At 60.1% G+C, this 15,570-nt stretch overlaps 1 protein-coding gene across 2 annotated transcripts in view; it reads left to right on the forward strand.

Annotated features, from left to right (window-relative positions):
• PREX1 (phosphatidylinositol-3,4,5-trisphosphate dependent Rac exchange factor 1) overlaps positions 1-15,570 on the forward strand; it is a 172,913-nt gene that overhangs the window by 130,531 nt on the left and 26,812 nt on the right. For both annotated transcript variants that reach the window (XM_045832969.1, XM_045832970.1), the window contains 4 exons: positions 6,162-6,234; positions 11,135-11,277; positions 12,881-12,973; positions 13,894-14,042. In XM_045832969.1, coding sequence (XP_045688925.1) covers positions 6,162-6,234; positions 11,135-11,277; positions 12,881-12,973; positions 13,894-14,042 — 458 coding nt within the window. The remainder of the gene's footprint in view (positions 1-6,161; positions 6,235-11,134; positions 11,278-12,880; positions 12,974-13,893; positions 14,043-15,570) is intronic.

Below are 15,570 nucleotides of genomic sequence, written 5' to 3' on the forward strand. Positions count from 1 at the left end.
GTTATTTTGAGGATTCAGTGAGTGAATCATTTGATGTGCTTCAGAGGACGTCTGGCAGAGAGGGAATGCAGCTGTTATTATAGTTCCTCGTCTCTTTCCGAAAGGACTCACTGCGGGTCGAAATTATGGGCAGTATGGAGGACTGAAGACCCTGGGTCGGCGGTGGGTGGGCGGGTCCTTCCGGGGCGCAGGCGCAGTAAGACAGGAAAGCGGCAGCTGGCGGGCGGGGTGGGGGTGCACAGAGGCCTGGGTTCGGAATGTGCCGCAGGTGGGGGCGGCACCTGGCGTCTTCCTTTGTGGCCTGGTTCAGGGCTCTCTGAAGTGGCGCTTCTCACACCTCGGACCTTTCCGTGGCCTTGTGTTTCCCGAGCTGCCTCGGAGCCCCCGCTGCCTGTTGGCTTTAAAGCCCGATGTGGGTTTTGCCCTGAATGGCGGATCCCGGGCATGGGCTGGGGGTGGGGCGGCTCGCAGAGGGGGCGGGAAGTCGTGGATCTGAGGCCCGTTTGGGGAGGGGGAAGGCTCCAGGTGCGTTGCTGTGGGTGGGGTGAGGCTCCAGGACGCGCCCTGGGGTTTTGGAGCGACGGGAGGCTGAGAGTACTATTTACGGCATCGGAGAGAGATGGGAGGAAACGCGGGTGCCACGCGCATGGGAAGGCGCTGCTTTTGGGTGCCCACTGGACTTCTCGGGGTGGGTGGGGGAGGGGCAGACTGGGCGCACGTGGCGCTCAGGTGACACCTCGGCCGTGGATGTGCTGTTCCTTGTCAGCTCCTGGATGGTGGTCGCAATGGGCAGTTAGAGGAGCGTGGAGAGAAAATCGACGAGAGGGCTCATTAGCTCGTCCCTTTTCTTGTCTAAACCCCGACTCGGTACCAGGAGCTGCCTTAGGCTTGGGGACGCAGCGGCGAACTCAACAAAGCTAGCTCCTGCCGTCGGGGGCCTTAAATTCTGGTGAAGGGCAGGGGAGGCATTTCGTAAACAAGAAGAAGTGAAATACAGAATACCTTAGCTGGTACGAGGTGCTGGGTGGGGGTGGGGGTGGGGGCGGAGTGTGTGGGAGCTTCGGGGAGAATTTGCCCTTCAAAAGGGTGGGGTGGTATGGTTTTCACAGGGGTCAGAGAAAGCTTGTTGAGCAAGGACATTTGAGCAGAGACCTGAGTCAGGGGGTCGTGTCTGGAGGGACCCCTCTCTGGGCACAGCAACTCAGAGGCTCAGTGCTGGGTGAGCTCGTGCATCCGAGAGCAGCGAGGAGGCCATGCAGCAGGAGTGGCGTGAGAGAGGGGAGGGGTGATGGGGAAGTAGGAAGGCGGCCCATAGGGGGCCGTGGGGGGGCTCTGGCTACTGCAGGGCTCTGAGCACAAGGGGGGTTGGTGGCCCACGCTGGTCGGATAAGATCCCTCTGACTGTGTGGAGCACAGGCTGTAGGTGACGAGGCTGGCAGGGGGGCGGGGAGGAGGTGACTTCAGAACTCCAGGCAGGGAGCACGGTGCCTGAGAACTGGGTGGCCGTGGGGAAGGCGGGAGAAGTGGTCAGATCCTGGAGTTTTTGAAGGTATTCTAACAGAGCTTGCCGATGGATGGATGGGGTGTGGGAGGTGACAGATAGACAGGGGTCTGAAATGACTCTGAGGTCCTGGCCGAGTGGGAAAGCTCAGGGCTGCACCCTGGAGCACTCCAGCAAGGAGGGGAGCTAGCAGCCGCCAGGGTTGGTTGCTCCTTGGTGGTGGGTGCTGGGCATAGTGGGCGCTGTTCGTGGGCAGTGCTGTCAGGGAAGCTCTGCCCGAGTCACGGTCACTCGGTCCTGAGAACCGTCCTCTCCCCGATCCCCCCCCGCCAAGCATCCTGTTGCAAGTAGAGGCAGGGAGAGGGTGGTGAAGTAAGGATGCCGCTGACTGTGACATGTGTCTGTCCACGTCGGTAGACCCCCCTGGCTTGGCCTGGGCTGGGGACACAGGGAAGCTAATTGGAACCGATGCAGGAGGATGGCTTCCAAGACGCTGCCTGAAAGGTAGCTGGCATCTGGCTCTGGGTGAGGAAAGGGGGGCGGAGGGTGTGTGTGTGGGGGGTCTCTGTGGGGAGAGGCTGGTGTAGACGTGACCTTGGGGTCTGGTTACAGCAAGGCTGCCCCGCCTTTACCTTAGCAGGAAAGTCAGGAAAACATACAGAGGATTCTTTTGCTTTGAACACATCTTCATTGCTGACTTCTAGGTCATTCTGCTCCTTGAAACAAAATGTTGATTGAAACCCACTGATTAGCTGGAAGTGCTTTTGGCTGCGCACAATAGGAAACCTGACTGATGCAGTAACACATTTTCTTTCTCACGTAACTAGGCAGCCACGGTTCATGGTTGCAGACCTGGGCAGTGCCATTGACGCCCAGACTCCTTCCATCTTTCTCTTCTGCCATCTATTGCCCGTTGCTTCGTAGTCATAGGATGGCTGCCACAGCTCCAGCCATCACATTTATGCAGACCTAGAGACCAAGGCAGGCAGTAGGGGCAGTGGGAGACAGCTTTTTCATTTTGTTTAGTGAGGAAACTTCCACTTACCCCAGTGGTCTTGTGGGCCATCTGGGTCCCACATGTACCCCTCAACCACTCCCTGAGGGAGAGAACCAGGGATTGCTGAGAGTGGTTTAGAATTTCTCAGAATTCACCCCCTGAGGCTGGGGGAGGGGCTCCTACCCAGTACTTGGACAAATCAGAGGACTTTTAACTCTGAGGATAAGGTGGGTGTTAGCCCTTCAATGGACAGCTGTGCTTTGTATCAGTTCCACGTGTTACCTCTTTGAACCTCGAGACCAATCTGAGGAGAAGTTCTTCCCATTTTACTGGTGAGGAAACTGAGGCTCGGGTTATGTAACTTGCCTCAGGACACACACACGGGGTATTCCAATAAGATTGGAGGTGTTTGAGGAGCTGTTCGGATGCCTTGGCAACCCTAACCCACGGCCACGGACCGCCCTGGATTTTGGATCCAGGGAATCAGGCTCCAGAGTTTGTTCCCTTCCCCCGTCTCTGCTCAGTGGCTTCTGGTCTGTGCTGCCTGGGCTCTGGGACACCCCCGGCTGTGGCCGTCAGATGCGGCGGCAGCCAGCGGGGCCAGGCCCGGCCGGGAGCCAGGTGCGGGACGGCACGAGTCTGCTGGCTCAGCTGAGATGTGTCCGAGTGCCCGCCACACGGACCCCCGCCGTCAGCCAGATGGCGGGTGCTGACGGTGGCAGGGTGTTCAGGACAGGCGGCTGGGGGCCAGGGTGGGAGCAGGCGAGGGGCCAGGCTGGCCACTTGAGGCCACGGCCGAGGAAACAGGATGAACAGGCAGGACAGAGCCCTGGCTGCAGCCCTGGGTCACTGACCTCTCAGAGCCTCAGTTTCCCTACCTGTAACGTGGTGGTTGGAGAGCGGGAGGGTCCGGCTCTGAAAGGCTTCCATTCTCCCAGTGTGACCTTGGGCAGGCGCCATGCCTGTCTGTGCCTCAGTTTCCTCATTTATCACGTGGGGTTAGTAGGAGGGATTGCTCCCGGGCGGCCATCAAGGCTGAGTGAGACTCTGCAGGGCCTGGCATGCGGTGGGCTGTGAGAGGCCCCCTCGGGCATTGGCACGGTTTCAGAAGTCCCGGGCAGGGGGGCCCGCTGAGGCCCCCGGTAAGCGCCCCCCTCTGCGTTCCCTCTCCAGCCCTGCGCTGCCTCTGCTCCCTTCGCCCCTGGGCAGCTCTCCCTGCTGCGAGGTAGCTGAGCGAGAGTAACTGACACTTCTCAGATGTGCCCCGTGCGCCAGGCCCTGGGCCAGGGGCCTCGCGTGGGACACGTCCTTCAGCTCCCACAAGGGTCTCTGAGGCTGGGCATGGTTATTGCCTCATTTTAGAGACACGGAAACTGAGGCAGATGGAGGCAAGCTCAGGCTCGGTTTCCAAATTGGATTTTTCATTCATTCAACCAACAATTCACTCATCAGACTTTTTTAAAAAGATTTTATTTATTTATTTTTAGAGAGGGAAGGGAAGGAGAAAGAGGGAGGGAGGGAGGGGGAGAGAGAGAAAGAGAGAGAGAAGTATCACAGCCCCCTGGTTGCTGGGGGCTGTGGCCTGCAACCCAGGCATGTGCCCTGACTGGGAATTGAACCTGTGATGCTTTGGTTCGCAGCCCGCGCTTAATCCACTGAGCTACGCCAGCCAGGGATCATCAGACTTTTTTGTGCCTCCCTAAGTGCTGGCAGCTGTGCTTCAAGGTGGTGAGGCGGGGTGGACGTGGCAGGCGTTGTCACCGTCCATGGGACTGGCGTTCTGGTGGGAGACAGGCCTTAAACCAGTGTGTTTACTAGGAGGGACCCTGGGGCAGGGAGTGTGGGCTGGTTCTCCCCGAGAGCCACGCCCCAGAGGGACGAGTTAGTTGCTGGTTGTGACAAGCTGGGCACCACGGATGATCTACGAGGGGACGAGAGAGCGTGACTGGATGAGTGTTTGTGGAGAGGATGTGTGGTGGAGGGTGGGCCCTCCTTCAGGGGGATTAGGGAAGGGCCCACTCAGAGGAGGTGACGGGGCCCCGAGACCAGAAAAGCCAGGGCCCTGAGGTGCGGTCACGTGTCATGTGTGGAAGGAGCGGCAAGGAGGCCAGTATGGCTGGAGCTTCCAGCACGGGGTGGGGGGGGGTGCTCGGGGGGCGAGTGGGCAAGTGGGGGACAGGACGGGGGAGTGCGGGGCACTGTGTGTCCGTGTCTGCCTCCGGGGGGGGAGAGATCATGACCTGGTGGCCTGTGGTCTCCCCACAGCTGACGGGATGTAGGGTGGGGGCTCACTTTTCAGGTGATGGTTGCATCCAGGGTCAGCATCTCTCACTGTTAACCTGAGTATCCTGCCGCTGCTCTAACTTTATAGTAGCCTCCCCGTGAGTTACCACAGGGCCCTTTGGGGAGCCCGGGAGCAGGGATGGGCTGGGATCCCAGGTGGGGTGCCTCAGAAAGCCAGGTGGGTTCCAGGCGGCTGCGCGGGCCTCCCAGACATCAGAGCTGGGCCTGCTGGACACCTGGGCCTGGCTGTGCCTCCCCCCCCCCCATTGGCCCCTCCCAGCTGGGAGCAGCTGCCTGGGTGTGGCCTGTCGTGGATGGTGGCCTCCCCTGGCCGGGCTCTAAGCCTGCTAGCCCTGCAGCTACTGGCCTGGGGTCCCCCAGGAGAGATTTGGCTTCCTCTGTCGGCTGGGTCAGCTAGTGCAGTGAAATACTATGGCCGGCCGCTCCCCAAGGCCGTCTGCCCTGCGTCTGAGCCCCTGTCCTGGCAGACTGAGTCCTGCCGCCTTTGACCTTCACTTCTGTAGCTGGGAAATTCCCTCCCTGGCCTTTCCAGTGCCCAAGGGGTCTGGGATATTCAAGGCCTCTGGCCTGGCCGTGTCTGGCGAGGGCCTGTTGGACCTTCTTACTTTGGGAGTTATTTAAATGAGAAGCTGTCTGAACTTAGTTGAAGCTCATTGATTTGGCTGCAAGCTTCTGCGTGATTTGGTTCCTGCTGACAAGACCTTCAGTTTAGCAGCACATGCTTATTGAGCACCTACTATATGCCGGGCCCTTGGGATTCGGCAGGGAACACAGCCTCATGGAGCTGAGCCTCTCTTTGCCTGCTCTTTACCTCTCAAGGCCACACTCTGGTCTAAGGTGACTGCAGGAGCTCCAGCCATCACCTCTTTGTTCCAGGCAGGAGAAAAGAAAGGAAGGGCCAGGGACAAAGCAGGTTTTACTGGAGTTCCCTACCAGTGATTTCTGCTTCTGTCTCCTGGACCACCTTTTGCTGCAAGGGAGGCTGGGATTGTGGCTGTCCGGGTCAATGTGTTGCCGTCCACAGCAGTGAGAGTTCAGTGCTGCAGGATTGGGAAAGGGTGGTTTCCAGGCAACCAACCGCGTCTGCTACTTAAAAATCTCCATTTCTCTCTTGTGGTGTTTTATCACCCACTGCGCAAGTGCTCACTACAAATACAATGAAATAACATTCTTCTCTGGGATGTGTTGATAATAATCACAAACATGTTTTGGGGGAACCTCAGTAAACAAAGAGACACACATCCCTGCCCTTCTGGAGCTTCCGTGCTTGGGGGGGGGGCGGTGGCGGGCTTTCCTCCAGCCCCATGCAGCCCCTCCAGTGCCCGTCCACCTAACCCCTCCCTTCTTGTTCCGTTCCAGGGCGACTGCCAGACGCGGGAGGAGGCAGTGGCACTCGGCGTGGGCCTGTGCAACAACGGCTTCATGCACCACGGTAATCCCCCCCTTCCCCTCCCCCACACCCCCAGCCTCCATCTGTCCTGGAACAGAAGGGCCGGCATGGCCTCTAGTCCCCGGTGCCTGTCACAGGGCGGGGAAACTGAGGCCCAGAGGAAGCGTATGGTGGGCTGGAGGCTGCCCAGCGTGCCCATGGGTGAGCCCAGGCTGGACACTGGGTCTAAGGCCTGTAGACCGGGGGCGGGGGGTTGGGGGTTGGGGCGGCTCTTGAATCCCCCCTTCCTCTCTCCCCTGCTCTGCACTGGTTAAGAGATCACTTCTAGTGTCCAGCGGGGACCGAGGTGGCTGGTAAAACTTGGCGGAGAAAACAGACTGGATTCGAGGTCAAATCCATGGGCTGCCTGTGCTCTTCCTCCTGGACGGGCCGTGGCCTTCCAGGGTGGGCAGCGAGGCCCGGGCCTGGCCCACCGGCTCTGTGGGGAGGAGAGGACAGGCTGGCTACGAGCGGGAGAGGAAGGCAGGGCTGTTCCTGGGACATTCGTGTCATGATTGGCAGCCTCGCCCTTTGGATGAGTCACTCTCCCCTGGGGTGGGGAGCATGTGAGAGGGGCGGCGAGGTGCACGGTCCTGAGAGGATCCTCCTGGGGTGGGAAGCTGGGGAGAAAGGGAGAAAGGGTCCCACCGATACCCCTTTACATCAGGACAGATGTCAGTGCGCTGCGAGCCCGGCCCCTCCTAAGCCCTCTTCACGTGTCGGCTGCATCCGGGTGAGGATCCTGGAGGCCGGTGTTCACAGTGTCCCCGTTTGCAGAGCAGAAAGTAGAAGCCCAGGCAGTTAAGAAACTTGCTCAGGGTCACGTGGCGAGTAGTCAGGACGTGGACCCCAGCAGGCCGGCTTCCCTGGCCGCACACTCAGCCCCCGAGCTCCGGGCCCTCCCTCGCTGGCCCTGGGGGATCCCCGAGTCTCCTGCCCTTTGGGAAGGACAGGTCGACTTGAGCCCCTCTAAGGAGCCCTTCTCCTGGTTCCAGCACATTCTCAGGGCCCGGGCACTCGCGTGGCCCTTGCCCAGGGCGCCCTTCCCTGCCTGCTTCGCCCCTCACTCGTTCCGTGTTCCTGCTCAGTTCCTGCCTCCCCTGCCAGGCCTCCCCGACCACCCGGCCACCCGGCTGAAGGAGCTCCTCCCCTTCTCCACTCCGAGCCTGGGGCAGACTCGCTTTTCCCTGTGGGGCAGTGCTCTCCCGGTGAGGCCGATCCACACTTGCCGAGGGGGCGTCTCCTGCCTGCAGGCACCGTGCAGGCTCTGGGGACAGAGCAGTGAATGAGGCAGATGACAGTCTCCCCTCGGGAGCTCACAGCTGTGTGTGTTGCGTGTGTCTGAGTGTGTGTGTGGGAGAGAATCAGACAACAGCGAAGTGAGGACATGTTCTGGAACATAACAAGCACATGCGGAGGACTTCGGCTTTGACTCCTGTGAGGTGGGGGAGTCCTGGGCGGGGTCGGAGCAGAGGAGGGACATGCCCGACTGAGGTCTGTACAGGACCCCTCCGGTGTCCCGAGGAGAGTGGCTGTGAGGGTGGGGGCGGCGGCAGGGAGGCCAGTGAGGAGGTGGCTGCGGTAGTCCCAGGGAGGGCCCCTGTGGCTCGGACCCAGGGGGTGGCGTGCGGGGCGAGACTGGAAGGTCTTTTGGCCGCCCCATCCTGGCTTCTGCTTTGTGCTGTAACTCGGAGACCAGCAGACTCCGTGCAAAGGGCCAGGCGGGGAGTAGTTTCCGTGCTTCAGGCCGCATGGTCTGTGTCACCGCTCAGCTCTGCCGCTGCGGCATGAGAAAAGCTACAGGCCGTCTGTAGACACATGGGCACGGCTGTGCGCCAGTAAAACTTCGTGTGCGCACAGGCTGCGGCCAGGGTTTCCCCTCCCAGGGCCAGCCGCTGGGTTCCTGGTCCCCTCAGCAGGGTGAGAGGCGTGCCAGTCACAGGGGAGGTCCCCGGGTCCCTCCCCTGCCTGGTAGCTCCCAGGCCTGCTTCTAGGCCTGCCTTAGTTCACTCCCTATAAGCCCAGGCCGCTCCCCAGGCCTCAGTTTCCCCATCTTTCTGCTGGAGGCCTCGCCGCCCCCTCCCCTCTGAGCTCAGCAGGCCCGTGGCCCTGGGGTTGGACTCGCCCCCCAGCTGAGCCGGGCAGGTTGGGCCCAGCAGGGGCAGCCTCGTCATTCCCGTTCATCGGCCCCGGCTCACCAACGTCCCTCGTTCCCAGAAGCTGCTCTGCTCCCCGTGGGGCCTGTGATAGCTCTGTCCCTCCTGCCATCAGCTGGGCAGAACCTCTCATTTGTGGGTGAGAGTAATTAGGGGTCCACCCAGCCGCCGTTCCGGGAAGGCTGCTGGCTGAGGACATTCGTGGGTGGGGGGTGACTCCCAGGCGGTACCAACACTCTGAGGGCCCCCCCAGGGAGAGAAATTGCAGGGCGCGGCCATTGCTCCCTTATTCGCTGCCACGAACTCAAAAACAGGCTAAAATTGGAAAGGGCCAAATCCTAGGTTTGTGGCCGCCGCAAAATGCAGGTTAGGGAGCAGAGTGGGGGGTGGGGTGGGGCCTGCGTGGCAAAATGCAGGTTAGGGAGCAGAGTGGGGGGTGGGGTGGGGCCTGCGTGGCGCCTCGGGGCTTCTGACCTGAGCTCACGGGCCCTGAGGTGTCCTCAGGGAGGCCCCCGAGAGGCTGGTGGTCCGGCCCTCTCACTGTAGGTACACACAGGGAAACTGAGGCTCACCACTTGATCCTCGCAGCCCCTTGATTCTCACAGCCACGTTGGTGCTGTTACTGTCCCCGTAGAAGGGGAAGCTGAGGCTCAGCGAGGCTACAGGGGCGTGAAGTGGGGAAGGGGCTGCCCCTGGGTCTGTTTCCGTCTCGCAAAGCCCGGCCCGCGGCCCTGCAGGGAGATGGCAGTGGCGGGACCTCACCTCGCTGAGCGGCTGGATTTGGGGATGCCAGCCGTCCCCCAGACGGTCCAGCACAGCATCCTGCTGCTGCTTGCCCTGTGTTTACAGGAGGGCAGAGCCAGCCGGCCCCCTGGGGCCTGGCTCCCCAGCCCTGGGGAGAGCGGTAATTTGTGCGTCTGCTTTCTCAAGAGGTAAGCAGGGTGGCGGCCGTAGAGGGTCGCTCACAAATAGCCAGACGTCCCAGGAAGGGAGGAAGGACGGAAGGACGAGCGGAGTGCTGCCCTCTGCTTCTCTTTGGTCACCAAGTCAGCAGACAGCGTGTGCCTACAGGGGCCGCGGGGACATTCTGTGAAGCGGAGGCAGCCGGTTTTCCTGCTCTCAGGCCCCCCTCTACCCCCACCCCCCCAGCTGCCTTCCCCAGCCTGAGCTGTGACCGCCCCTCCTGTAACTCGTCCAGCCTCTGCCCCGCAGGCCGGGCTGGGCAGCACGGTGAAAAGGAGGCGCTCTGCGACCTCGCTCGGTTTATCGGGCTTCCCCGGCCCGAGTCTCCCCTTCTGCCAAAGGGGCACAGCACGTCCTCGCCTGAGGAGTGCGTGCACCTGAGCCCGTGTCCCCGGTGAGCCTGGCTCTGTAGGTGCCTGGTGACATTGTAGTCCACAGGGACCAGGTCATGTACTGGTTGTTACTGGTTATTTTTATTCCTTTTCCTGGCTGGTCCTAGAACAGAGGTCAGAAAACTTTTTCTCTGGCCCTGGCTCAGTTGGTTGGGCGTCGTCCCACAAAGCGAAAGGTCACTGGTTCGATTCCCAGTCAGGGCACATGTGTAGGTTGCGGGTTCAGTCCCCTGTCAGGGTGCGTGCAAAAGGCAACCCACCAATGTTTCTTTCCCTCTCTCCCTCCCTTCCCCTCTCTCTAAAACAAAAATAAAATTAATGGGAAAATATTTTAAAGAAAAGGAAGAAAACTTTTTATCTTAAGGCCCAGAAAATAAATATGTTCAGCTTTGTGGGCCGTGCGGTCTCTTGCAGTGATTCAGCTCTGCCACGCTGGCACCACAGCGGCCCCAGACGACACGTGAATAAGTGGGTGTGGCTGTGTCCCGAGAAACTTTCTTTATCAAAAGAGGTGGGGAGCGGGCGGTCTCGGGGCCTCGGTGTCTCCTCCTGGTCTCCCGGTCATCAGTGCAGTCGAGCTCCTTTTCGCATACTTGCTCTCCCTTTGGGGTTGCCCATCTGTTCGTTGCCCGTTCATGTCCTTTGCCCATTTATTCAGGAGCTTCCCAACCTTTCCTGGTTGGTTTATTGGAGTTCCTTATGTATTCTAGATGGGTATTCCTTGCTGGTTTTAGACATTACAGTTTTTTAATTCGCTGCCTGCCTATGGCTTTCTTATCACATGGAAATTATAGTGCTTTGTTTTGGGGCGGGGGGTGTCTTGTACCTGAACTCCTTTCCCTCTCCGGGACAAAGATACTCTCCTGCATTTTCTGTGGGGAGCTCTAGTTTTCCTGTTCACATTCAGGTCTTCAGCCCACCAGGAGTTTGTTGCATATGGTGTGAGGTAGGGGTCCAGGTTTACTGCTTTCCCCTAAACGGGTCCCTGCACCATCTGGAATCTTCCACATGATCACCATCCATCATGCACTAAGTCCTCGTGAACACACATGGTCCTCTTAAGTGATTTCTCTTCCACTGGTTGTGGAAGAGAAGAAGAGAAGAGAAGTCTGCTGGATTTCTGCACTGGCTTTGTTCCTGTGGCTTTGAAATATGTCTCTATAGCAGGTGGGACCAGGTTGGGGTTTTTGAGAGAAGTCAGAAAGCCAGTTGTTGAGGTCCAGTATTCCTAATATGTTAGTGTTGGCGCCTGGTTCCATTTAATGCAGCATGGCGCCGGCCAAACCAAACTTGTCCGGGGCTGGTTCCGGCCGGTGGCTGCCGCTTGGCAGGCGTTGCTGAGCCCTCCCCCTGTGAACTTGACCCCGTGCTTGTGTGTCTGTGGGTTTGCAGTGCTGGAGAAGAGCGAGTTCAAGGATGAGTCTCAGTACTTCCGCTTCCACGCCGACGAGGAGATGGAGGGCACGAGCAGCAAGAACAAACAGCTGCGCAACGACTTCAAGCTGGTGGAGAACATTCTGGCCAAGCGCCTGCTGGTAGGAGCAGAGCTGGGCTGCCGCACCTTCCTCCCCAGAGCCGCCCGCAGGCCCGGCAGCGGGGACACCTTCAGAGAGGGGGCTCAGCTAGGAGCGCCCCATGTCGGGGTGACCCTAGGGGGTGGCTGGCAGTGCTGCCACGAGGCCAGGTCACTTCACTGGCCAAGAGAATCGTCTTCTCAAAAAAGTCTGGGCTGGCTGAGCTGCCTGTCTTCTGTGTTCCGCCTCCCCTGGCCCACCCCACCGGCCAGCCTGGCATTGTGCAGAGGGGATGGCTCCCCGAGGTGACTCATCCTGCAGGCCAGGGCCACGGGCCTTCTGGGCCGCCGCCCTGTCCGTCCAGTGGCTGTAAATAGCCTTGCAGTTAAAGTGGCACGTTCACCAGCCTGTTCAGATGGTTCGGCAGCCTGGCCCACCAAGTCCCATTTCGACAGCAGCCTCCGTCTCAGTGCCTGGCCCGCAGGGGACCGTCAGGGCAGCTCCGAGAGCTTGGGTCTCCTGCCGCAGCCAGAGCGGGGGCCCAAGTCCGAACAGCGTGAAGACGGCTCCACTAACTGCTCTCCCGCAGCACCTCTGGGGGCCGCTGTCCTTGCGATTCCCTCTTCTCCCACTCAGCAGCCCGCCCATGCTTCCCGTCACGCTTAGGGTGAAACCCAGTCTGTTGTGGTCCGAGAGACCCTTCCTGCTCCTCCAGCTTCATCTGCTGTCCTCTCCCTTTCCTCGGTCCACCCCAGCCTCTGATCTGCGTTCTGGTCCCCAGTAAGCCCCTCGGGGCCCGCCGCAGGGCCTTTGCACGTGCCGTGCCTGCTGCCCGGGGCACTTTCTTCACTCTTTAGAAAGTCCTGCTCCTCACTGCATTCAGGTCGTGGCTCACACATCACCTCTTCTGCCCCTGCCACACCATGTTCTGCCCCTTTAAGCGCTTGATTTTAACTCAAACGTCATACACCCCCTGCATCACGTTCTGTGTTTGCTTGTTGTCCGTCTCCTTCACCAGACAGCTGCATCAGGGCGGGGACCGTCTGCCTCGTGCAGCACTGTTCCCAGCGCCCAGTCAAGTGCCTGACCCATGTCATAGGCAGCAAGGAGCTCAGCAGATGCTTGTTGACCGTGTAAATGCATTTTCCTGGGTCCCCCACCTGCCTACCACTCTGCAGGGGGAAGGGGCTGCCTGCTTCTTGCCCCCAAGTTCTTGGTGGCTAGACACATGGATCTAGCTTATTCATTAAGCGAGCCCCGACGGCTCGCCAGCAGACAGACAGACAGACGGTGGGGAATACCCGGGGGCACTGTCCTCAGGGTGGGAGGGAAGGGGACCCAGGCGACGAGAAGTGAACCAGTGTGTGCTCGGCACCAGGCCAAGGTGGGGACTGGGTGGTGTGTCTTCACAGATAGGTGTTGGGCAGTTACTGTGTACTGGGTGCTGTCTTATTCTCTCCTGCTACCCTCCCCCCACTCTGCACCCCTACCCCATGCAGATGTGGGGTCTGAGGAGCCAGCAGAGGCACTGACCCGTGGGGCCCAAGGCAGGGCTGGCTCCCCGCCTCTGCGCAGCCTCCACCCCCTCCCACCTCAGTGGCTCTCTCCTGCTCTGGGCCCACAGATCCTGCCCCAGGAGGAAGACTACGGCTTCGACATTGAGGAGAAGAACAAGGCCGTGGTGGTGAAGTCGGTCCAGAGGGGCTCGCTGGCCGAGGTGAGGCCTCTTGGAGCGGTGGGCCTGGCAGGGGCTGAGTATGGGTCGCAGAGAGGGGTGTCTCTCCATCTTTCTTGAGGCAGACAGCCGTTCCTGGGATGTACCTCTTCGCTTGTTCCCTGTGTGGGGAAACCGAGTCTAGGGCTGTCTCGTCTGCATTCTTGGGGGAGCTGGGATAGGGCCCCTCTGCTCAGGGCTGTCTGCCCAGTGTGTGTACCACTGGCCCCCCCTGCTGGCCCCTGGGAGAGGTGCAACTGAAGGTGCAACTAAAAGTTTCTGAATCAGCTGTGATGAGGAAAACTAATCCTTGATGGCCTGAATGAGACAAGTTTGCCGCTCTGTCATGGACGAAGGTCGGTCTGGTGGAGGAAGGAGAGTGAGAGTGTGGCAGGCCACGCGTTCTCTCAGCTGCCCCCCGGGGTGCGGAGGAGGGTTGCCCAGGCGCCCACGTGCCTCCCTGTAGTGGCTGCGAATGCTTTTGGCTGCGAGTAGCCACAGGCTCACCCCACCGAGGCTGGAGCCAGAGGGCTTCGTTTGTCTAACGATCTAAGTGGTTCGAAGGACGTGGTTGCAAGTCTTTGTTCAGGGTCAATGTCTCTTCCACTTGGCTGGCCACGCCCTCACGGTCACAAAGTGGCTGCCTTAGTCCTGTACCTCCTGTCTTCACGTGGCCAGGCAGGAAGCAGGAGTGGGCTGGGGCAGTCTGTCCTCTTAGCGCCTGCAGCGGGCACGTCTTCATAGCTCATTGGCCAGCATCAAGTCTCACCAGCCTGCACGGGGGATCGGGGTTGCCCTGGGGGTCACTCTGGCCATGCTTGGTCCCGGGGGGCTGGTGCTGTGCTCCTTGAATGCGTTCAAGGCTCCTTAGTGAGGAGGAGAGGAGACTGGTAACCTGGTGTGTGTGTGTCTGCTCTGCCAAGATGGCTGGCCTGCAGGTGGGGAGGAAGATCTACTCCATCAACGAGGATCTGGTGTTCCTGCGGCCCCTCACAGAGGTGGAGTCCATCCTCAACCAGTCTTTCTGCTCCCGCCGCCCACTGCGCCTCCTGGTGGCCACCAAGGCCAAAGAGTGAGTGTCCCCAGGGGCCACGCGTCCCACCTCCCACCGACCTTCCCTCGGGTGGAGGCACCCTGAGTGCTGGGGTGGGGGTGGGGACCCGGACTGTCCTGGTGCCCCGAGGGTGGGGTGCATTTGGCAGGCACTTGCCGTGCGGCAGCTGCCTTCAGTCATTCAGCAGGTGGTTATGGAGCGCCCGCGGTGTGTTCAGGGTGTTTGAGGCCCTGGACGGATATGTTTCTACACTCCGCTGATCTCAGTTGGGTTGGAGGCTAGAGCAGGAGACAGACGCTGAAACAAAACATGGGGAAGCAAGGGGCACGCTGAACCAGGTGGTAGGAAGTGGGGCCAGCATGGGAAGCTGTACGGAGGGGTGGTGGTTGGGGCCACCGAGACCTGAAGGAGGTAGGGAGGGGAGTAAGGGGGCCTGTGTGGGGAGAGAGGGCTCCAGGCAGAGGAAACAGCCAGTGCAAAGGCCCGGATGGAACCGTGGCTGTGTGCGTGAGGAGGGGTGAGGAAGCTGGCAGGCTGGAGCGGAGTGAGCGGGAGTTGTACAGTGAGGCCAGCCAGACAACCAGGGCCTGGTCCCGTGGGACGCTGTGCCCGCAGCAGGACCGCCGGGCCCGGTGAAGGTTCTGAGTGGAGGCGAGGCGTGATCCAGTGTGGGTTCTGCAGATTGCCTGTGGCTGCCAGTGAAGACTGGATCGTGGGGGGCAGAGGCGGCAGCAGGGGCGTGGCCAGGAGGCTGCTGGACCGGCCTGTGTGGCTGCAGGGGTGGCGAGGAGTGGTTGGATACCAGATATAGGTGCAGGGAGAAGCGTTCTCTATTTTAAAAATCGTGCATTTGGTTTCCACTTCTCCCTTCTATTTAAGGCAAGTACTTCACAGTTTTCTGTTGACGGGAGTGATGGAAAGTTTTAAATAAGATTGTTTCAATAAAAAGGCAAGTCAGTTTAGGGAAAATGATTGATGGGTTGGTTGGCATGTGGAAGTGGCAGAAATCACCAAGGTGGAACGTGCCTGTCTTAAGTTCTGGAGACACCTGGGGCCTGAGAACAGGCTCCCCAGGTGGCTTTATCTGGCAGGGGGACGGGGGGACGACCCTGAAGGCCACTGTGGGGGACCCACCCTTGATGGGGACACAGACAGCTGCACCGAAGCCCCTGGATTAATGACCCCACTCGGGCAGGTGCCACTTGCTCAGCTCTGGTGTTCCACCCGCAGAATGGCCGAGACCTGGGCTTTCGGACCGTGTTCTCCAGGGGACACGTGTGGGCATTTTTGTGGCCTCGGCACCGAGATGTGCAGGTCACTTCTCACCCTTCTGTCCGTGATGGTTGAGTAACACGTTCACTGGCTGAGGCGCTGGGCTGGCCCCCAAGAGGCCTCCTCCCACCAGGAGGGTGCCGGAGAAGGTGGAGGGCGATGTGGAATTCTGTGCGTGGACTTAGGCTTTGTGGGCCGGCCGGTGGTCTTGATTGACCCTCGATCCCGGTGGCGTGGGCTTTGCTTAGGCTATCTGAGGTTTCTCTGTATATTT

Source organism: Phyllostomus hastatus, unplaced genomic scaffold, assembly GCF_019186645.2.
Source record: "Phyllostomus hastatus isolate PE091 unplaced genomic scaffold, TTU_PhHast_1.1 phas_contig_17, whole genome shotgun sequence".
In the NCBI taxonomy this organism is placed as follows: domain Eukaryota; kingdom Metazoa; phylum Chordata; class Mammalia; order Chiroptera; family Phyllostomidae; genus Phyllostomus; species Phyllostomus hastatus.